The sequence below is a fragment of the Onychostruthus taczanowskii genome, unplaced genomic scaffold (genome assembly GCF_017590055.1).
Source record: "Onychostruthus taczanowskii isolate IOZ18803 unplaced genomic scaffold, ASM1759005v1 scaffold134, whole genome shotgun sequence".
NCBI lineage: Eukaryota > Metazoa > Chordata > Aves > Passeriformes > Passeridae > Onychostruthus > Onychostruthus taczanowskii.
In genome coordinates, this window is record NW_024498507.1 from 820649 (window position 1) to 844738 (window position 24090).

Sequence of the window (24090 nt, forward strand, 5' to 3'; positions counted from 1 at the left end):
GAGTACTTGCTGTCATCGGTAGTCTCAGTGAATCCATAAATACAAAGAGCCGTAAGAACTTTGCAGAGGGCATTGGATATTGTCAGGATTAGGGCTGGCCCAGTTTTTCCATGTCAGAGTTGAGTCTGTTCCACCTCACTGACTTTGGTTGCTGCAGAATGAGGGTTCTGTTCCAGATTCTGTTATTCAGGCAAGACTTAAAAGTTGATCTAGAAGATACTGAGAAATTCGGGTATGCCTAGATGTCTTCCTTCTCTGCGCCCTTAGTTCTGCTCCCTGTTCAGCTTCAAAGGATGGATATTAAATGAATCCCATTCCAGGGCATATCCCAGTCCAGTGATGCTTAGGGAATTCTTTTGCTGTACCACTGGAGACAAATGCAAATGTGATGATGATAGACGTGTCAAAACGGCCTGAGCAGGGAATTGCTCCCAGTCGTCTGTTCACAGCCATACTCTGGTGTGTGAGAGCTGGCCCCGTACTGAACTATGGAAAAATTGTCAATGAAATGGAAGACGTGCCTGTTGGTGTTCAAGTAATTTCTCTCATGAAAAGCCTAGAAGAAATATGATCTTATCACTGGTAAAGGATGTCCATTAAAAGTCAAAAATGTGAGACATGGCAGTCAAAATGTAGTTTAGCTCTGTTGATTTTTATAATTATTGTTATGTACTGTCAACAGAGCTATCTTTTTTTCAGTTTTTAGTGGATAAAAATGCTTTTTGCTTAATTTTTTTTGCTTTTTTTTTTTTTTTTTTATTTTTGCCTTAGAGGCACAATGGTTTTGTCCATTTTTCTGACTTAGTTTTAGTTCTATGGTTCTATCATAATTGTACTTCAACACGTGTATTTAATTATTTTACGTCCATATAACTTCAAAATATGTTGCGCACCAAAGAAAACAAGCATACAAGATCAAACAGTATGCTTGCCTTGCTTGAGAGCCTGACTTTCCATTAATTTAGACAGAAATGTTGGTTTCATTGTGCTTTGTTTGTTGTGTTGATAGTTTTTTTGTTTTTATTTATTTATTTATTTATTTTTGTGCATGACTTTACGCTTAAGTAAGCACTTAAGTATGTGACCAGCTTTACACACAGGGTCACTGCTGGGAGCTGTTCACACCAGTAAAGACACTTACTGGATGAGGATTGAAATCCCCAGTACAAATAAATACAGTGTTTATGACTCTGCACACTTAGTACTGTCAGTGGCTTCCTGACAGAGATAAGCACAGCTGGCAGGACTTCAGCGGTTAGATAACAGAGCAGAAACATTGTGTTTAATCTGCTTGTGATTATTCCTCTTCCTTGTGACGACATTCAGATAAACAGACACTGAACTCCACAGTGAAGCAAATTCAAATAGGGAAAACATTTCTCTGAATGTAAGAGCTTAAACTGCTATAAGTAGTTTTCGTCTCATTTTCAGATTTGTAAAGCAGTCAGAAAGGTTTTGTCATCTCATTTTACGTCATTGGAGAATTGTTAAATTGGTAGGAAAAGTTACACTCTCCTTTGCTTTTTAAGTTGCATCAAGATAGTTGAAATAAAAAAAGAAATCCCCAAAATAAGCACGAGATGGGGATAATGTGTTAAAAAAGAGCAAGAGCAAGAGCAACAAAAATTGTTGTTTGGGTTAGTTTCAGTATACCAGAGAAATTACCAAGGAATTAGGTTATAAATTTGCAGAGTTGCAGAAATGGAAGCTGTAATAAGAGTGTCTGGTAGGGAAAATGAGGCATTTTTCCAGTTTATTACTCAGTTCCTAGAGCTGAGGAACAAACTCAGGCTGCCCTGAGTCTATCAGTGGAAGACTGTCTTCCATATCTTGTTTCTGTACAGAACACCCTGTTTTGCTTAATTCTTTTGTCGCAGCTGCAAGTTTAGTTTGATACATATTTGTTTCAATAGAAACGAAAACTTTTGACTCAGCTTAAAAAGCAGTGTTTAACAGTTATTTGCAAACTGACCTTGTGTGTTTGGGGATTTTGTCATTTACATGGCATTATATCTGTTACATTTGTGTTGGGGATTGTTGTGGGATTTCAGTGGTATTAAGGTCAGATATTCAAATACAGGCTTAGGAAAAACATCTTGTCTGTGCCTATTTATCTAAACAAATCAGAAAGTCATTCCTCAAATTATTTATAGAAATCTCCAAATTTTTGAGTGTGTGGAATATCTGCATTATAGGACTTTGTTTAAAGCCATTGCATGGGTTACAAAAATATGAACTATACTATTTCTCATTTGAAATATACAGATATATTTGAATTAATAGACTTGGAAAAAAGTGGCTTATTTAATGGTATTATTTCATTAAACACAACGTATTTATTACAATTCAGAACATTTCATATCTCTCATGTACAGACTTTTCTGACTGTTGTTTCTGCCCACATATATCTTCTTTAATGGAGAATAGTGAATAACTTCTGAGTGAACTGTGGTATAATTCTCAAATATTTGAGCTGTGAAAATTTTAAATGTATTACTTGATTATTACTTTCAGATTCCTATTGTTTGTGGCTGAAATTCTTCAGTGGTATTGGAGTTTTGGTTTGGGGTTTTTTAGTTGTTTTCTTTTATTTAAGGATTAATTTAAGGAATTGGAAAGCTGTATGGCAACTGTCTGAAATTTCAGGCAATGTTTTATATTCATTATTCTCTGACCCAAATCCATTCCTCTGCTCTGTTGTGGATGACTAGCTGTTCTTAATTTGTGTTTTCCAGATTCTTTCACAAATCAGAACGAAATTTGGTTTTAATATATTCTTTTGTAGTATGATAACATGTAGTAATGTGTAATAAATAGAAAAAGATCATTAGATTCTAAAGCTCAGAAGAATTTGAAGCATTGTTAGAGAAATGTAGAAAATGTTTATTTATTCTGCTGTTTGCAGAAAATAAAATTAACTGCCATTGCCGATCCTTCTTGTCATACAATCTATTATGAATTAGGACTTAATGTGCAGTGTGCCACATCAAGTATTTTTCTCTGTGTATCAATTAAGATCTCTTTTTTTCCCCAAAATTTCAGGTGTCCAGAAGGCTTTAATGTTTTTAGCATTCACAATTTCATATGAGGACTCTCACTACATTATGCATGTGCTGAATTAGCTGACTTTTGTGCATCTTGAATATTTTTTAAAACGTAATGAACTGAAGGGGGTATATTGACCAAGGGTGAAGTTATTAACTAGTCCCTTCTATTTATTGATGGAAGGCTTAAAGACTGCTAGAGCATGAATCTTAGCTTGGAGGCTTTTTGCTCTTTTTTGTTTCGTTTGTTTCCATCATCTATGTTCCAAGGAAGAAAACTAGGGCATCAATTCCTTTTAGAAACAGAACGTTGTTACTGGATTTATAAACATTATGTGTGCTGTACGCTTTTATAGGTTTCTTCAGGAACTCGGAAATTTGTGATTATTTAGGTGACTGAAGCAAAGGGCTTTTAAAATTAATAGATTAGAATTTGAACTCCTAGTAGTTTGTTGTAGAAGATTGTACTACTGACTGTTCTTCCACTGTGTCCTGGTTTGGGGCATACAAGCATCATATAGCCAAGCCAGGACACAGTGACACCCTCTAAGTTGTTGCATGAAAATATGGATAGTCTGGTTTCCCCATTTCCAGTGTTTTAAAAATTGGGTTTCATTAATACACTGTTGCTAGTAAAATCTGTTTTCATGTTTGATTGTACCTGAGTCATCTAATAGCCGTTAGTTCCCAGTCCTATTTAATTTGCTGTAGATTTGTTTAAAACTGTATGCAACTTAAATGTCACATCTGTGTTTATAATTTTTCCTGCTGCCTTTGTAATGAAATGTCACCATGCAATTTTGTCAATATTTCAATGGTTTTTCATAGTCATAAAACTTTCCAGACACAAGATTTTAAGGTAGAAAACAGTTAATTGAAATATGGCTGCATAACTGTATGCCTTTTTCTTTTTTTTTTTTTTTTTTTTTTTTTTTGTCAGCTACAGGGAGAGTGACAGTTTTCCTTTTGTATTTTTCAGACTTTGATAGGACTTTTCCTTTTGAGGAAAGCGTTCTCTATGTTGTCTCCAAGATGCCCATACTTGTAACTGGGTACAGCACAAAGATATGTCAGTGAATGTAACCACTCTTAACAGTAAAAAAGTTGATTTTTAAATGTCTTGAGGCTGTAAGGAAACCTGTTGCATCTAGGTTGCATGGGAAAAGGTAACAATGCAGGGTGCAAAACATGAAGTTGGATGAGCACAAACTGAACAGACAAATTGTGTTAACATCCTTAGACAAAGGATGTTTAAAAATAGGAAAACAAATTATGGAAGTACCATGTGCAGACAAGGGAGAAATATCTCTAGGCAAGTAGGAGAGCATGGAAGTGTGCAGGATGAAAATTTATAGGAGAGAGAAGGTGGACACAGATAGGAGTAGGGGAAGAAGCTGGCTTATGCAGTAGCATTTGAAACAGAGGTGGCCACATCTAGGAAAAGGAAATCAGTAGAGAAACTGGCAATTTCATTGGGGCAGGAAGTGAATTTGGGAGGAGAGGAGGTCCCAGTGGCAGGCAAGGTTATGTCTGCAGGAGCATCAGCATACAGAAGGGCGATGCATCTCTCTGTCAGGGCCTTTACTGAGGGTGTTTTTTATTTAGTTATCTGTTTGTTGAGTGTTCGAGGCCAAAAAACAAGCAACTGTATCTACAAGAAAATTCCTTATTAATTTTAAATATAAGAGGACAAAAATTTCGTTGACAGATTGTATTATTTACTAACTTTCCAGTCCTGAAGCATGTCTCATTTTTTCCTGTGGGAAGCAGTAGATCTCACCAGACAGTGGTGGTGCCCAGGCCATGGCTTCCTCTGCCCTTTAGAGGATGACCTGTGACAGGTCATGGTGCTGGTTTTGGCACAGCTACTTCAGTGCAAAATCCAGCCTTGTAAAGTACCATGAGATATATAGATGCTGTCCCTTCAGTTTTGCTTGCCATCCTCTTTACAGCTTAAAATGCCTCTTAAATTCTTTAAAAAAAAGTTTGAACAGGGAATAGTGTTAACGTTTTCAGGAAATAGTTTGGAGAAAAACAATTAAGTATTATTTTTATATAAAGTGACTTCATGTCCTGTGTAGTTTCTATTCAGTAGATATTAAAGAGCTGAATTCAAATTGTTTCATGTCAGCAAAGGATAGAGACTCCTGGTCTGCAGCAGAAACATCTCAGTGCAGAATGAGGGTGGAAAAATAGACATAGAGGGAGAAAAAATGCAGAGACCTGACACCACTGTATAGTGAAGCACCTTCGTCTGTTTGGGACGGACTATTTCAGGAAAACAGCTTTAGTCCCATGCTAATACTGACACAAATCACATTTCAAAAAAAACCTCAACATGAACCTGCACACTAGCTGGATCAGAAGAAATGTGAAAACTCATGTAGGATCTCCATATTACGCATCAGATAAAGGAGAATAGACCCACACTCTTGAGATTGAAGAAAACAGAAAGAAAGAATGAGATTGTTAGCTAAATATCATAGCAAAAATAAAATAATAGCAAGATTTGACATGGCCATAGTTACCCAGTGACAACACAAAGATGAAAACCTCTCTTTCAGTCATTTGGGCATTTGTTTTTTATACTGTAGCTTTGACTTAATGGAGGGAATTAGTGATCAGACCTCTGTTGCTGTGGGCACTGTGTAAAGATCCAGTAGAGTACTCACATTCAGATCTGCTTTCAAATTTGGGGCGTTTCAAAACACAGAGTGTTTTGAAATTCTATTTGTAAATGTTATGCCATTATAGCATCCATGGAAATATGATTGCTAGTAGTATATTAAGTCTCATAAATTTGTAGCCATTATAGCTGCATGCATTTTCCTGAGGTAGGAGTAGTAATGATATTTTCTTAACCAATCTGTGAATTTGCAGGGACTGTATTGATAATTATTCTCTTGAGTCTTATAGAGATAATAAATTGTTAAATCCTTGTCCTCATCTGAATAACAGCAAATTTCATGTGTCATTTTCCTTGACACTTTGCATAGATTTGTCGACAGCAAATTCAGAATACTCAACATAATGTATAATTCCTTTATCTTTTTACAGAGGGAAACCAAAGGTCAGTTTCTTATTGATCACATATGCAACTATTACAGCTTGCTGGAAAAAGACTATTTTGGCATTCGATATGTTGACCCTGAGAAGCAGAGGGTATGTATATAATCTCTGACTAAATTTGCTTTAATTTATGTTTTTCTAAAATAAGCATATATGTTCTGATGCAAAGTTATGTATCTCTGAGGATTTGTACTCTAGCTGTAATCTATAGAGGTTCCTAAAGTGGCATTATTAAATTAATTTCCCCCTCACTATGTATTTATTATCATATTATTATTATATTATTATATTATTATGTATTCTGATTTGTGAAGTTCTGGGCACCTAAACTAGAAAAGAATCTACAGGCATGACTCAGAGTCAGCACAGAGCAGCTCTAGGCTCTGACAGTACACTGGAATTTGGGATTTTTGTTTTTATCTTAGTATATGATTTTTGGGATACGTAAGAAGAAATCCTATTATGTTTATCAGGTAAAAGCAGTCATTCTGTTTCACCCATCACAGGGTATATGGATTAAAAATCTGTAATACAGAAAACAGATGTGATTTTTCAGGCTTTGGGGAGCTCTTCAGGTTGGTCCTCCCTATGAGCATCTTTACATTTCTGCAGTAAAATTCTCAGGCCTCTACTGTAGACATTTTTGTGTACAGTAATTAGTCAACTTTTCTAGGTGTTAGGTGGTTCTGCAGGTTGTATTTTATAGGTGATTTGCTGCTGCTACCCTGAAATGGCTTCAGGTGACTTTTATTGTATGAGAGTAGGAACAAATGATGAACACAGAAAGCAGAAGTCCTCAGATACTGAAATTCATAACTGCTTCTTTACCATGCTGTCCTCTGGTCTCAGTATTAAGACTTAGATATGTGGCTTTAAATATGTTGGGTACATATAATGGCATTTAATCTCTGGAAACAATTGCCATTTTGAAGCTGCTCTGATTGAAGACGAAAAAAAAATAATCTGGTTGGATACCTAAATTAGTTTTGTCAAAAATCACAGGAATTGGGGTATCACCATCAGCTCAGCCTTATAGAATTGCAAAAGCTTTGCAAAGCCACACCAAATAGTTTTCATTGCTTCCCCCTTTTAAAGTGAAAATAATTAGCAGTTAGTCTCATCAGTGTTCTTAATTCTTCACAATCATAAAAGTTATAGAGATGTTCACCTATTTGAAATTGAGGAAGATTAGGTTAGGCTAATAATTGAGCTGTAAATAAGACTTAATAAACACTTCTGTTGGGTGTTTCTCTGACAGTCACTTGAAAAAGCTACAGAAAATTTATTTCACTTAATGGAAGTAAAGAGGGTCTTTTAAATAAGACCCCAAATTTTTATTTGGGGTCTTATTTAAAAAGTCATATTTATAAAGTCAAAATACTTTAAAGTAGTGATACTTCAGGAAAAAAAACTCCAAAACCTGAAATTGTTTGTGATGCCCATTATATCATACCATATGTGATTCCCATGCTTCAAAGAGCTGTTAACTATATTGTTAGCTAAATTTGCTGCACTGTCTTATTCATCTTGGCTTTCCAGTTGTTATTTTACATATCGTAGTACAGCTAATTTGGTGCTAAGTTTATGGAAGATTCTACAGAAGCTAAAATTTTCTATTGCTTAGTAGCACAAGACAATTTGAGAAAAAAAAAAAATTGTGCTCTTGCCTAAAAAATCTTGTGTTTTCATTTCCCTTTGTATCCCACAACTAGGGAATACTGTTGCCATTCTGTGTAGGATGGAGGCTTGTATCAACTGGTCCAGTCTCCAGCTCAATTTTGCTAAGCAGACTTACGAAACTTGAATTTCAATGCATACGTTTTTAAGTGCTGATTTACAATTGCTCTCATGTTTTCAAGCATAGCAATAACATCTCTCTATTTCTTTATTTTAAATTCTTCATGAATTAGGACATTATTTATAAGGGACCATTCTTTGTACAGTCTTAAATGCTTTGTTGATGAGTTGAAAGCAATGTTCCTTCTGAATGGTAATTCATAAAAATAAGCTATTTTTATATTCAGTACCTTATATTGTCACAAATATCTTCCTGGAAGCCCAAGAATTCCTAGATTTCTGCACCCCAGCAATGATGTGAATATATAATAACCCAGACACTCCCACACAGCTCCAGGCTTTGCCACCTCACAGTTACTGCAAAATGTTACCTCTGTCCTGGCCAAAACCAGGACAGCTCACTAAAAGACTAAGGAAATTACAGTTTTGAATTTATGAGGTACATGACAGTTTTCCTCACTGTTTTTATTTTAGCAATTATGAGTTTAGATGCCTGGAATTCGTCTAACAAAGAAAATCAGTAGTTGCCTAAGTATGTGGTTAAAGAGATAAGCTATAGCAAGTATAAGATGGGTGGAGTCACAGGAGAAATGTAGGTGACTGTTGTCACTGTACAGGTAAGAGTACTTATAGTTCTGTGCAAGAAATTTTCAAAGCTCCATGGAAAAAGTGTATTTTTAATTTGGTAGAAGAAATTTCCAAGACTTAGTGGAATTCTTACAGGTCCCAAGAAAGAGAAAGGGACACTCATTTTCCGCAGTACATTATTAGGGCTTGGTGAGACGTGTCACAAAACACAAGCAGTAGCCCAGCAAAGATCAGTAGGCGGACTTCAGCAACAGCTGCTTTCCAAATTTAAACCTTGTGGTTTGACCAAGCACAATTACTTTGAAGGAAAGCGATAGTCCATGCTATGCTAGTTGATAATGTGTGTGACAATGTACTTCAGTGTCCCAGAGACAAATAAAAGCATATGAGAAAATGAATAAAATGACTATCGACTAGTCTGGTTTTAGTGCATGACGTGGCTATGGTTACAGACAACAATTTGTTTGCCTCTTAGGACTGTATTTGCAGGAAGGTATTAATATCATTAGGCTCTAATGAGACCTCAGCTGCTCTGATCTAGACATCTGTATTCAAGAAAGATCAACTTAACTGAAGACAGAAAGAGGAAGGAAGGAGTATTAGAAATACAAAGAGAGTGGAGAGCTTGTTTATGAGATGATTCTAAGAAGGACACACCCTTTTAGTGCAGGAATCAAAGGTTAGGAAGATAGGGTTATACATGCATCAGAGTGTAAAATAGAAAGAAAAAGAAAGTTTAAGCAAGGGTGGTGGTTCTTATAGCAGTGAAAACTGCACTGTCTGAGACAGTCCTAATGGAAGCAGTGGGGAAAAATCTATCACCAGGTTGGTAAATAATTTTGGGAGAATTTTCCATAATTTTATGGAATGAGTTTATATTAAATATTGGCAAAGATAGAGACTAGGCACCATCTCCTGTCTGTTCTTTCAAACAGCATGCAATAGGAGCTGAAACAAGAAAGCATAACTTTTTTAGGCGAGTTATTATTGATTCTGATTTACATAGCACACAATGGATGTTGCTTTGCTGAATTTCTTGGAAATGCTAAATGCCTCTATTGTAGCATTTTATATGTTGTAGAATTTTATATTCGACTGCATAGTCTCTGTGTTTGCACAGAATGGGCTATATCAATGGTTCCAAATGAAACTGCCAAAATAATGCATTTAATTCTGGCTTTTGGTGAATTATCCTTGAATGATTTTTTGAATAGTGATTTATGAAATAATAGTATACTATTATATGGTATACACACACACATACACACATATGACATATTATGCAGATTTATGCCTGCTGGCATTTAATCTAGCAGTGAAGCTTGCCTCCATTTTATTTAGATTTAATTTTTTTTGTGCAAAGTTTCCATAGTTGCTCTGAAAGCTAATTTGCAGTCCTTTTGTTTTATATTGAGGGAGCTCAAGCAGGCAAATATACCAGCTTTAATTAATCAAAAATATCTTCTAAATGTAGAGTATGCTGCATTTTGACTTAGGAGTCTCAAAATATTTGATTGAGTTTGAGAATTTAAACAATGAATTGTTTCACTATTTCAGATGTTTAAAATTAAATGTTTCAAGTTTTCTGTTTAGAACATTCAGAATTTATGACTGTGTAAAAAATGTAGAAAATTGAGCTAATTGTCTTATGTCAAAAAAAAAAATTGAAGTGTGGGAAAACGGCTGGTGTTTTTATAGGTTATTTTTCAAGTAAGTAATAATATATATTTCTTCCTCTCCCCAACTCTACTTTTATAATAATCCTTTCCTCCTACATAAATGAACATATGTGTATATTTTGGGCATACTTAAACTTTTTTGGGCATACATAAACTATAAAACGTTTTCTACAGTTTTCCATATTCTACTGCAGAAAAAAACAAAAATCCAAACTCTGGATGACACTCTTGACAGAAGGCAGCAATGAATTTTCTTTTATGTTTATGGGAGAGTAACAGTGACAACAAAATCAAATTGAACTAGCAGTTAAAAACCCCAGGTTCTCCATCATGCTGTATCTTTTAGCGTTACATTTGGATGTTCTTTTGGGGAATTTGCACCTTAGTGTAGATTCAAAAATGTCAGTGGCGTACTAATAGTATGCAGTAAATTGTGGTATGCCATTTTATGTCTAATGATACTGAGAACAAAGGAGTTCCTACTGTTCATATATTAACTGTTAACTATTTCATGTGGATTTCTTAGACAATTATGAGGGATCACACTGCCTTTCTCCCTGACTCTAAATTGCACTAACGTTTGAAGCTACTTTTTGTCAAATTTGACCAGGTTAGAGATCATCCCTCTGCACTCAGCACTGGTGATGCCACACCTTGAATCCCGGGTTTGTTCTGGGCCCCTCACTTTAAAAAGGTGCTGGAGAGTGTCCAGAGAAAGGCAACAAGGCTCATAAAAGGACTAGAAAACGTCTTATATGAGGAATGGCTGAGGGATCTGGGTTTGTTTAGTCTGGAGGAGAGGATGCTCAGAGGTGACCTCATTGCTCTCCACAGCTCCCTGAAAGGAGGTTGTAGTGAGGTGGGGGCTGGTTTCCTCTACTGTGCCAGCAGTGAAAGGACCAGAGGAAATGGCCTTAAAATTGGACAGGGGAAATTCAGATTAGTTATTAGGAAATTTTTCTCACTGTTAGGGTGATCAGAAATAGGTTTCCCTGGGAGGTGGTGGAGTCACCATCCCTGGAGGTGCTCAAGAGGAGCCTGGATCTGTTGCTGAGTTATGTGGTTTAGTGATTTAAGGGTTATAGTGGTAGTGCTGGGTGAAACATGGGACTGGATGGTGTTAAAGGTGTCTTCCAGCCTTGATGGTTTTATGATTCTATATAGTTCTCATGTGTTAAGTTCTCTATGGGATCATGAAGAAAAGCTGCCACATTGGTGGATAGAACTCTGTTATTTTTATTACTGAGGAAAACACTAAAGGCCAAACCCAGCCCAGGAAATCTCAAGAGAATAAAGAGACATTGATACACTGTAAGATATACTGTAAGAATCCAGAAACCATCATTTGGAGCCTGTACTTTTTAACAGTTACAAATAAGAACCATGCCTGGACGAGCTGTTACTGATTCTCCTGCTCAAGGAACTATTCCTGGTATGTTTTCATATACTAGATAACATATTGAGGCCAATTGTCACACTCTCACAACTGTGGAAATGCAGAACAGCTATTGTGTGCCAAGATAGCTTGGGTTTATTAAGCAGCATCTTTGTGGTTTTGGACTGATACCAGATGAGAATAGAATGAGAGAGTGAAGCTGCTGTTCAGCATCTTCTCTAGAGTGGATTTCTTGTTGAAAGAGGCCATTGGTCTTGACTGCAAGGCGAGATTCAACTGAAAAATTTAAACTTGGAAATACTTCATTCCTTTTTTTTTTTTTTTCACTCCTGGTGGATCAATCTGAGCACATGCTTGTGATTTTGTTTTTGAATGTGGAAGTATGAGGTGGCAGTTAGACAGAAATACCTTGGAGCTACCCATGGTGTAGGTTGGAAGTGTCATGAAAAGGCTTTGTAGGGCCCTGAAGCAACTGTGAAGTCTTACCTGTCACTGTGGGGATGTCTGAAATACTAATCACCCTTAAGCACTAAGATGCTTTGTCATGTGGGTGGCTGCAGCGGTTTTAGCTCTGTGCTTGCAGGAAAATAAAGCTTTCAAATTAGTGAAACTACTCTATGAGCACACTCCTTCTATGCAGCTGATCCTGAATGGTAGCTTTGAGTACACTGGAATTTTCTGACTTTCCCAGAGCACAGAGCCTGGTTTGCTGCTTTGACAGGAGGATGACACTGGACACTATGGATTTGTTGGCATGCCTGCTAATTTCCCCCTAAAGAATTATTGCAGGTGCAATTCTCATTTTGCTTTCAAGCTTAAATATGGTGAAAACTGGGTGACAATTCCACACAGATATAGAGAGGTTTTTTTTTGGCAGATTTTATTTCATTTATTTCACTAGTAAGGGTGGTGGGGAGACCCATTTCTATACTGAAGTGTATCACTTACAATTGACCTAGGCAGAATATTTGTTCAATCTTACAACATAAGTAGTTCAGCATTGTGCCTGTGTTTACTAGGGAAGGAAAGGAGAGTCTCTGGTCCATTGGTAATTAATTTCTTTATCAAGAAATAGTGGTTCTGTTTTTAATGGGAGCCATAGACAAAATGTACAGCAGTTCCTCATCAGAGAGACCTTCATAAAGAGTCATCAGATCTTGGGTGCAGCTGATCTCTGCTTTAGCAAGAGCAGCTATTTAATACATGTTTCTAAAAATGTGTGCCTAGTCTCACATGAGAGTGGTGGAGGCTGGCAGAAAGACACCTTGCGCCCTCAGGTCAATCAGACAACTTGCAACCTCGGTTTAATGAAGTTATATTTTTGTGTAAGGAGTTGTACTACTCCATACAGTTAGGAGTAGAGATCAGTCTGGGAGACATCTGGTTTCTGTGAAGGGCTAGAACAGAAGTATTACGGGCAGAACCCCAGAGTGACTGAGCTATAGGTTAAAAAAAATCTTAATCTTTATCCATGCATATGAACCTCTCCTCCAGGGCAGAGTTATCACAAAAATTATTGCATTTGCATGAACTCTTGCTGCAATGCTGCTTGCTCTGTGCCATTCAGGTCATGTTAGTTCAAAATAATAGAACTGGAAAAGGAACAAAGAAAGCTGTGAGAATTATATCTAATAGAAAAGGATTTCATCCATACCTGGATTAAAGAATAATATGGCTAGGAAAAAAGGTGAGTGAGAGAGAATGAATAAGAGAGAGTCAGAGAGTAAGCACAAGTGAATGAGAGAGAAAGATATGATGTAAAATAGCTTGGAGAGGGTGATCAGGGAAATGTTGCCCTGTCTTCTTCGAACTGAAACACTCTAAAGTAAACTAAGTGTAAAGTCACTGGTAATGCGAAATAGTTTTTAGAAAACCATAGGAAGTAATAAAAATCATTGTAGCTGTCATGAATTTGAAAGAAGTGTTAAAAATTGTAGTTTGGACAAATTGGTAAAAGCCTACAAAGATTTACAAACCCATTTTAATGCACTCTGGGTGGAAAAAGCCTATTGAGCACAATGGGAGTTACTGCTCTTGTTCTTTCTCTAAGTGCTTGCTTCAGACCATTTTCAGAGACTAAGTGCTGAGTTAAATGGCATCATGCTTTTACTAGTAGAGCTGCATTTATGTACTAAACAAAAATTTGACAGAAATGAATAGTAAAGAGAATATATACATATGTATACACTTAATTCAGTAGAAATATTGCTAACTAAATATCTTTTGTGAAGATTAGTAAACTTGTAAACTAAATAATTTTATATTATCCTATATTGATGAAAACAAAGATTTTTTCCCATTGATTGTGAACCTGTTGTCGGTGAGAATGTGCTGGCTCATGTATCCATCAATATATGCAGATTTTATGGCCAGATGTTCAGCTGATGTAGAGACTATGGATAAATTCAGCTACTCCAACACACAGCAGTGATAATTCAGAAATTTGATTAATAAATGCCAGTTCAGAATCATATTCTACTCCAGTGCATGTGACTGCCTTTTCTGGATCAGATAAATGTTTGTGATAGTTATGTACCTTGTTTCTTCCTCATTAACATGCCATTAAATAGCATCAGTGCTCTGATTTTGGAAAAAATACAGAGGAGCAGCTCTTCTGCTACAGCAGAACAATATCAGTAGTCTTGATATAAAAGTTCTTGAAACCACAAAAAACTGGTATTGGCCTCAGGGCTTGAAGGAGGAGAAATATCATGCCCTAAGTCCTTTGGCAACTCCTATGCCTATATAGAGTTGCCTGCCACTTAATTAATTCCCCTGTCTGAACGTCTGTGAGCTTTGGATATGTATTTGTTTATTTGTTTGTTTTTGTTTGGTTGGTTTTGGTTCTTTTTTGGCAGGTGGTACCCCTATGCAAGTCACTTATTTGAAGCTAAAGCAAATGTACCTTGATTTTGCTTTTCATTCAAGAAAAATACTAGATATTCATTTTCAAGATTAATATAGGGTGGAGTTTTCAATAAAATTAATTATTCTTTTAATTTTCTAGCAGTGTTTTATATCTCCATTCTCCTGCTCTTTTCTGTCAATTAAACAAAGTTTTCCAATCCAGCCCTTGCCTGGAATATTTTTGTAAAATCTGCAGGTTCTTCTGATACTGTTTCACTGTATGCACATCCAAGCACTTGGCTAAGTATTGCTTGCCAAGTGAAATTCAAGTATTCATAGCATTTGGCCACTTTCAGTTGCCCCCTCCTAACTGCTCCTCTTCCAAACACAGAGACTTAATCAAAAGCCTCTAGGCTTGGAAGAGATAAGAGACTTTTCTTTGCTTCTAGTGCTTTGAGGCACTGGAACAGGTTGCCCAGAGAACCTGTGGATGGCTCATCCGTGGGAGTGTTCAAAGCCAGGTTGGATGAAACTCTGGGCAATGTGGTATTATGACACATATGTCTTGTCAGTGGAATGGGAGGTGTAACAAAACAGTCTTTAAAGTCCCTTTCCACCCAGGCCATTCTTTGATTCTATCACTGTTTCCTTTTTCCTCACAGCTTCTTTATCTTAAAATTCTTAACCCTGTGCTGGATCAAGACCAAGCTCAGTCTTCTCAGACCTTCTCAGTGAACAGCTTCATTTGAAACAGGTTGAAATGGGCTGAAGTGTTTTTTACTAAAAGCATATCAGTGTTTGTGGAGTTAAATTGACTTTCTAGAATGGTGCTTTCACCCTTGCAGGGTGTCCTTGTTCACTCTGAGGTTTTGTTGTGAAAGCTGATAGCACATCAGCTGCTCAGCATTTGTGGGTAAGCAAGAACACACCTGGCCTCGCTAATGACTACTCAGCGCCACTTAAGGGCTGATCAGAGGTGAAGGCTCTATTTACAAAGTAAAAATTGCACTAGTCTGAAACACAGCACACAGTTGCAATGAAATCTTAGTCAGAAGGCAATGCTCAGCACATTTTAGGATCCCAGCACCAAAAGTGATATCTGTGACAGTTTGCTTAAGCACCATTGGCACCTGAAGCACCAAGACTCATTAGCTATCCCATGACTGACCTTCAAGATTTCCACGTATCTTTCTCTCACCCTTCTGTTTTCTGTGAGGGCATCTGTCTGATCTCTGAGATACACAGCTAGTGAAACCTCTTTTGGAAAAGAGATTAGTAGTTAGTAGTGCTAAACATTAATCTCTTCTCAGGATTCTTAGCAATGCGTTAGCAGGATTAGGATCAAAGTATTTTCTTCCCCATTGGGCAGCAACCATGTTACTAATATGCTTTCACTGAAACAAGAAGTTCAGCCCCTGCAGGAATAATTTCTGGTGATCATTAGCTACTAGCACACATAAAACCAAGCTGGGTTGAGGGTGTAGGCCATCCTTCAATTACAGCAGCCTTTGTGGACTACAGTGTCAAATACACAAGACAGATGAAACTGCTTAAAATTGCTGGAGTTTTTTTTTTCTCTCCCTGATTTGCACAGTTTAGTGTTAGCAATGAAATAACAAATTATTGTCTCTAGTTACAGTTTTATATCTGAGTGATTTTGTTTGGGTTTTTATTATAATAACTCATTGCAATGAACAGTTGAAAACATCTGTGGCCTGTTCTTGCAAGGCAGTGTGGTATGTGCGTTAATGACATTTTTTTGCAGCTGAACATTTTAAATGTTTCTAAAATTTATCTTGACAAGCTAACTCGACATATTATATTTTCATTTACTAAGATTTTTTTTCCAGGAAAGTTGTTAAAAAAATATTGCTACATGAAAAAAGCATTTTTGAAAACCCAATACTTTTCAATTTAAAGTTTCTGCAGAAACAGCTTGATTAATTTATAGGAACCTTAATCTCCTCCTAACTATAACAGCTAATTAATCTTGGAATAAATATAGGTTGGATACTGTATAGTAGAGATGAGGCATAGATATTAATTATTAATAGTCAATGCTGTAAGGCTGAAAGATAAGTACTCAGGGGAAAATCTTTCCTAAAACTCAAATTGAAATATGCAAACAAATATTGGGGTGGCTATTTCCAGAAATATTAGCAATGAGTAGGTGTTTATCATCCCCTGACAGTCAGAGAGCATTAAGCACCTAATTGCTGTATCTTTGAAAGTCTCCCCAGTTTATAAAGTAACTCCTCAGTTTTCTGGAAGATTCAGCCTAATTGTGTACATGTTTGCAACATTCCACCAACAGAAGGTCACAGCAGAAATTTGAGCTTGTAGAAACTGTCTGTCAGTTCCATGACCTCCATGAGAAAGCCTGGATTGCGTAATTGCTTAGTGTCTTTTCAACCTGTTTTTAACTCATGGAGGTCAGGTCTTAGTGAAACATGTTTGATTTTGGACATGTTAGGTAAATCTGCATTCCTGGGCGTTAGAGAAATTTCATCCATGTTTCCCCTCTTTCATTATTCACATGGTTGGTGTCAGGGTTTCATATCTGCAAATTTGCTTTTTTTTTTTTTATCTCTGATTGCTTTGTTATAATAAGTAATTAACTTTTCCAAACAGTTCTAAATGCTGATCTGGTCTGTGCTGATATTCCAGCTTGGTATTTCAAAAATAAATATAGAGAAAACTGTGTTGTGTTTCTGCTAGATGAAAATGGTGAACACGCTTCACTTTTGGTTTCCTGGGAGCAGTACAGCATGGCTCACTGTCCAAGTCCTGCTTTGTTGTCTGAATCTTCATCTAGGACTGGCCTGATCCTAGTGGATGTGGGGTGGGTCTGTGGAAAGTGGACTTGTATATCTGTTTGTCTGGGTTTCCTACCTGTGAATTCATTCTGGATTATGCAGCTATAAACCACTGCAGACTGTATAAGAATTCTTAAATCAGATTGTCATTACCTTTTTATGAGCAAATCTCAGCCCCCATTATTCAGAGTGAAACATATAAATAATTTATATGTATTATCTAAAAAAAGAATGAAATGAGCTAGATATTTCTGGTAACTCAGTGAAACCGTCATTGCTGATTCAATTCTGTTTCTTTCATCTTATCCCCTAAAAAGAGAGATACTGGGAAAACAAAATAGGTAAAGAAATGTTGGAGGGCTGTTGTTGTGTTGTGGCTGCTGTTCGCAGTTTGAGGTTGTTGGCTTTTTGTTTTCTTTGTACCAGGATTCCATATCAGTCTCTCAGTGATAAATGAACTTCAAATAGAAATGCTCTGCTGCTTTGCAGAGCTTATCTCCAGTACTGCTGTAGACTATATGTGTGTGAGTTTCTGAGCAGCCGTAGCACATAAACCACAGATGTTTGAAAATGCTCATTTGATGGTATTTGTTTTTTCAAAAGTTCTCTTTCCGAAAACTAATTTGCAGTTATCCTGACTTCATCTGAATTCTTAAGACGTCATAATTTTTTAAGTAATAATTTTCTGTCAGTTATTAACTACTCCTACAAAATATCTACCCCTGGCCTATCTCTGCAGAAGAATTACTAAAAGTTATGAGGAGAAATGGTAGCCCATGTAGTATATTTTAAGTATTGGGTATGGCTTAATAAATGCTAGACTTTCATTTTGCAGTTGACCAAAGGGTTTTGGAGCTAGAATGAAAGGGTTAAAAAAGAAACCCCCTTAATGCAAGACCTTCCAATGTTGAGTATACTTGTTAAAACTGACTGCTGTGCTTTTTGACCAGCTGCTTCCACAGCACAAATCTCATTTTACTGTGGAGATTTTTGCATAAATGAAAAATACTAATACAAAAGCTGCCGGCTGTGGTCTGAAGTGGCACTTGAATATCAGCATGCTCTTTTGTCTGACAAAACATCCTCCTGAGCAGGTCAGCTAATGCTAGCAGGGGATATGCTGAGGCTCTTAAATAAAAATGTGAGCCTAACTTTTGGTTACAGAAGCACCTGAGTTTATTTTCTAAGAGAATAAAAGAAAAAAAAAAAAAAAAAAAAAAAATTTTCCTGCCAAAAGCATCTTTTCCTGTAAATTTATGCACCTACTGACAAGCGTCCATACCTCTCTGCTGTACATTATCTATGATTAATATACTGTGAACATTTCACAGAAAAGTGCAATCTTTTTCCCTTGAGATTTTTAATTATTGCTAGAAGAGAACAATTGCTTATCTCCTGTGTGTTTTGACTCTGTGTTTTTGAGGATATAGTACTTAGACATTCTTCAGTTTTAAGAAGCATAGAAGACAACACTAATGAAGAGACCGTGTTAAAGTTTCTGAATATTCTTTCTTACTGTCTGATATGATAATTCTTCTGAAAAAAATGGCTAAAAGTATGAGACTAAAATGTCTACTGCAAGCTGAGGACTACAGTCTGTAATCCATTAAATGTGTCTTTGAAATGTCTTATTTCTATCTCAACTACATCTATTTTATAGGCACTGGTAATATCAAGTATGCTTATACAATATAATTCCAGTATGGAGGTGCTTTTCTCATTTATGTATGTCTCAGTGAAATAAAATTCCTACTTCCCATTTTTGCACCATTTACATTTACAAGGTTATTTTTGATCAGTATCAACCTCTGCTCTCTGCTTTGTCTTTCCAGCACTGGCTTGAGCCCAACAAGTCCATCTTCAAGCAAATGAAATGTAAGTCTTGAAAGCTCATGTTTTTAAACTTATTTTTAAGTAATTTAAGATTTAAATATTTTTAAATAATGGAAGGTTTTCTTGTGCATCCATGCAGTAATTTAGGATAAGCTTCATTTTTTTCATTTTACCAGTGTAAACAGGTCCTTCATGCTAGCACAGGAAGGAGTCCTAAAACCTCCATGCTACCCTGATCTTACCATCTTACAGTGTTCTGCATATCAAAGCTTTCCTTACTGCTCATGGCTACAGCCAGAGGCCAGCAGACTTGGGATGGCAAACCTGGTCAGATGACCTCTATGTTCCAGCTCTCATTTTCAGTCAGATGCCATCAGCTACTGGGAGATGGCAATAAAAATGGAGTGTGGCAACTGCTTCTGGGTCTTTTCTGGTTATCCTTCTTTCTGCTGGCCCTTGCGTCGTGAAGTTGCAGAACACTGGCTTGAGGTTGTTGTTACTGTCCAGCAAACTCAAACGCTGTGGGCTAAGTGGTGAGCTTTCTGCCACAGGTGGGGGGAACTTCAGTATTTTAAAAAGTTCCTTTAAAACAGGAATGTATTATATTAATTATCTTTTTGAAATATTACTGCCTGGCCTACGGTTTCCATCAAATAGTCCAGTCAACTGTGAAGATCTTTTCAGGAAACAGAACTGCTTTGGTGCTCAGAAGCTTATATGCAGCAGTTTATTTGGAAATTCTGGACAATTGATGTGGTGCATTAGAAGTTGTGTCTTAGCTGTTATCTATCTATCTATCTATCTATCTATCATCTATCTTATGAAATGAAGGAGAATTTTATCCTCATATTGTTTGTATACAGTTTTCTGCTTTAACAAGGAGGCTATTTTGTAGGAGACAATGTATTTGCTTTAAAATGTGGTGAGGCTTAAGAGATGGTCTAATATGCAAAACCAGTTAATACTGGATGTTGACTGCACTATATGGAATATTTCAAAGAATTTTTCCATTAATGCAGCCATACTGCAATATATGCATACATGTGTATATATGCCAATACATATATATCTGGCATCTTCAATATGAACTTGTATATCTAGTGTTTAGCTAGCTGGGGTACTATCCAGTAATAATTAAGTTCAAAAATGTCAAAATAGAATGAAGTTGTGCTCTTCAGCAATGCTAGTAAGGGAAGAAAAGAGGGAAGAACAGAAAAGTTGTAGTAATTGTAAACTATCTTAATCTCTTGCTTCCTTACGATGTTATCAAAAATAGAACAGTTTCCTGAATGTATCCTCTGGCCCACATTTAGGTTACTGCTTTTACCCACAAAGAATAAGGGCTGATTCCTCTTGTGCACTTTGCATAGCAACACATGCAGGGGCTCTGCCTACAGATGTGCTGAGAATCTTTTGACCTATTCAAAACAAGCTTTCTTGCATATAGATGCTGCCTAGATGTGATAGGTGGTAGTCCATGATTTCCGTAGATGTAGTGATTTGATGGCCTCATCAGAGGATTTCTGTGGCTTTTGTGATAGAATCCTAATCAAAATTCTAAAACCAAATTAATGCATAGCAAAAAAGCAAAATAAAATGCATCTAGCATGAGATTTTTATCATGGTGAAAAGGTCTTAAGAACAACAGCCAAAGAGAAAGAGATGCTAACAAAGGATTTTTGCTACCAGCCTTAGATTTAGGATGCAGAAGTTGAATTAATAATTTATTAAAAAAAAAATAAAAAGCTTAAAAATTTGGATTGGCAACATATGTTTAAAAATACTAGTGTAAGTTAACTTTCTCTTATGTTACAGAAGGACTTCAGTTGCTACCATAACCCTTTAAGGAAAAAAAAATAAAGCTATGTATATATATTTTGTACACATGTAGAATCCATGAAGATTATGCTCCCACAGGTTTCAAGGACATTTTTTGTATGAATTTGGCATCAAGAATATTTTGATTTTTTTTTTTTTAATAGGCTGTATTAATGTAGAAAACCAAACAATTTCTAAAGGAAGAAAGGTTAAATCATATTTGATCTAAAAATATTCAGATTACTATGAAAAAGTTTAAACTCAGAAGAAGAAATTATTGATAATCACTTGCAAAACTTCCCAGTGTCAGGTGGCACAAGTGAGGACTGAAATTAGTAGAAGCTGGAAAGTCTAAAAACTGAAGCAATGAAGTGACTGGTTAATAGCACACACGTTATGTATACATGACTCCTGGGAGAAATGATGGCAGAAAGCTATTCACAGTGGCTGTATTAAATGGAAGTTTCCATTTATTCCTTTGCATTAAGGAATTCAGGAAAAAATGAATAATTTTCTCTGATAATCTCTAATGACTCAAAAAGTTCTAAATTCAGTTGAATGCTTAGATTTACATAGAATTGTGAAGCACTTGCATACATGCAGAAAAAAAAATACAAAAAAGTTTTGTTCTTGAGCTCAGCTACAATTTGTGGGGAGCTTCCTTTTCCTCCATTACAGCACCAGTTTTTTCAGTCTATTTATTCATGCAGCTCAATATTGACAAATATTTGGAGCAGAAAAAGTTTGGCTAGTAGAAGTACTCTAGTATGCATTTTATTAGGTACTTGCTTTCATGGGCCTCAGTAGTACATTAATCATTCAGGCATAATCCAGCTATAATCAGGTTGTAGGGAATTCATAATCTGGCAACACTACATTACTGTCTGTGGAATAGAATTTTGTTTCTTTGAAGCTCTGATGTGTCCATAGGATCTTGTGTAATTTTAATTTATAAAATTTTAGTTTCTTTGGCTTTGGAAAAAAAATTGCTTTATGCTCATATTTAGTAACATTGGTATATGACAGGAGGAATCTTCTAAAATTTTCCAATTTGTCTTATCACATATGAAACTATATTTAAATGTGTTCTGATGCCATACAAAAAGAATGAAGGCATGATATCTTTTCTGTCTCACCATCTACCTTTGCATTTTCTTTTTCATTGTAATGTTTGTGTTTTAACATGATGTTTAGGTCTGTGCCTCAGCTATTTTTACACTGATTTTGCCTGAGAGGGAAAAATTCAGTTTCTGAAAAAATGTCCTGAACCACTGCCAGTCTTGTTTGTACAAATTGAAGCCAATTGGTGACCTGCAGCTGCAAGCAGTGTGTTTCGAGCAGCATGACAGAAAACTCTCTGGAAGGTTGCCTAAGGAATCTGTATCTTTGAGGTTCAGGGCACAGAACTTCTAAAAGAAATTTTTCTGTTCTTTTGCATGTTTTTTTGTATAGTGTTATTCTCCTGCCAAATGTTGACAGTGAAGTTATCTGTTTGGCAATCTTTGTTGCTTATTTTCTGTCTAGGAATGTTATGGCGTAAAACCTGAGTGACATCAGCACTAATGTTTAAGTAAAGAAGAGTTGTCCCATGCACTTTCTCTCCTGTTGTTTTTTTGATTACTTCTAAAGATTATTCTGCCTAGTAATATGCAGCTCTCCTGTAACCTGCTTGGTGGGAAATACCCAAATATATGGGTTTTGTTCTTGATGACAGTGGGACAGAAGAATTTCTGTTGCTCTGATGTGCAGAAGTTCTAAATTTTCATGTTTTTTTTTGTTGTCTTGCATAACTGAGAGTAGGTTTAGATTATGTATTAGGGAAAAATTCTTTAGTGTGAGGGTGGTGAGGCACTGGAACACGTTGCCCAGAAAGGTAATAGGTGTCCTGTCTTTGGAGGTGCGCAAGGCCAGGTTGGAACCTGGTCCAGTGCAAGCAGCTCCTGCCCATGGCAGCAGGGGTTGGACCTAGATGATCTTTATGGTCTCTTCAAACCCAAACCACTCTATGATTCTAGGATCTCAAAGAGTAATGCTACAGGGATGTTCTCCTGTGCCAGGTCATTGGAATTTTTCAGTTAATTTCCGTGATCTCTAATACTGTCCTAAAACCTGAAAGGAGGTGGAATGTACCAGTGGTTCCCAGTACAAATGTAAAGAAAAGTTTAATCAAATATGAGGATCAAAAATACATATACATGTATATACATATATACAATGAGAGATTCATAAACACATATACGGGAGTTATGAGTGATCCTTCAGGCACTAATATGAATGCTGTGTATTCTATAATCCTCATGAATATTTATAATAGCATTTTAAGCTTTATTATAAACACCTGACAAAAATCCACCTTGCCCTGTGTTGTACTGTAACTAACAAGTGAAATGTAGGAGAGCCCTAATCTGAGATTGTTCTGGTTTGAAAGCAAAACCAGTGACAGACTCCAAGTCAGACATACAGTTTCTTAGGAAAAGTGAAAAGAAAACCAAAAGACATGCAATAATACAAAAGAGAAAAAAACCACTGAAAAGTCAGAATACAACCTGACACCTGTTGGCCAGGGTGTTGGTAGCAGTCCAGTTGGATTGGTGGCTGCAGTCCTCCTGGGATGCCAGGTGTGGTTCTATTGGAGCAGGGATCCTGTAGAAAGGGTGAAGTCTTCCTCTGAGGATCCAGTGGAACAGACAGCTGTTCCTCTGGGAATCCAGGGGAAAGACTAACTACTCTGTCACAAAACGAATATTATATCCAGGTGGGGATGCTTACCCACCCTGGGAAAAGCATCTCACAATGGGCTGCTATCATTCTAAGGAGTCATGTGGTGGGTCCTTGATTGCCCATTAACCACAAATGGCTCCCAGAGGGAGTTACCTCTGAGTCATGTGCAAGGCATTGATGGGCCCATTAACAAGAGATAAGGAAAAAACAATGTCCCTCCTTGTTTCAGTAGCTCTTGAGGATGGAATAGAATACATCTTTAAGTTGTAACCTAAGAGAGAGATTTATGATAGATCAGGTATCCCTTATGCATAAAAATCCTGAGTAATGCCTAAAGACAGTTTTGCCTGTCTTTAAAGTGCTCAGCAGGGAATTTGGATAAAGAGCTGATTCATCTGGAAAGGAAACGGGGATATGGAAACAACTATGAATGTCTTAATGGTTGTCCAGAGATGCTTCTGCAGAAATAGTAAACATGAAGA

The 24090-nt window shown here is 36.6% G+C and overlaps 1 protein-coding gene across 1 annotated transcript in view; it reads left to right on the forward strand.

Moving 5' to 3' along the window:
* Window positions 1-6101: 6101 nt before the first annotated feature.
* The window catches only part of FRMD3 (FERM domain containing 3), a 76577-nt gene continuing 58588 nt past the window's right edge, over window positions 6102-24090 (forward strand). Inside the window, exons 1-2 of the mRNA XM_041397041.1 lie at window positions 6102-6206; window positions 19069-19111. Of these exons, the coding sequence (XP_041252975.1) occupies window positions 19105-19111 (7 nt within the window). The 5' untranslated portion in view covers window positions 6102-6206; window positions 19069-19104. The remainder of the gene's footprint in view (window positions 6207-19068; window positions 19112-24090) is intronic.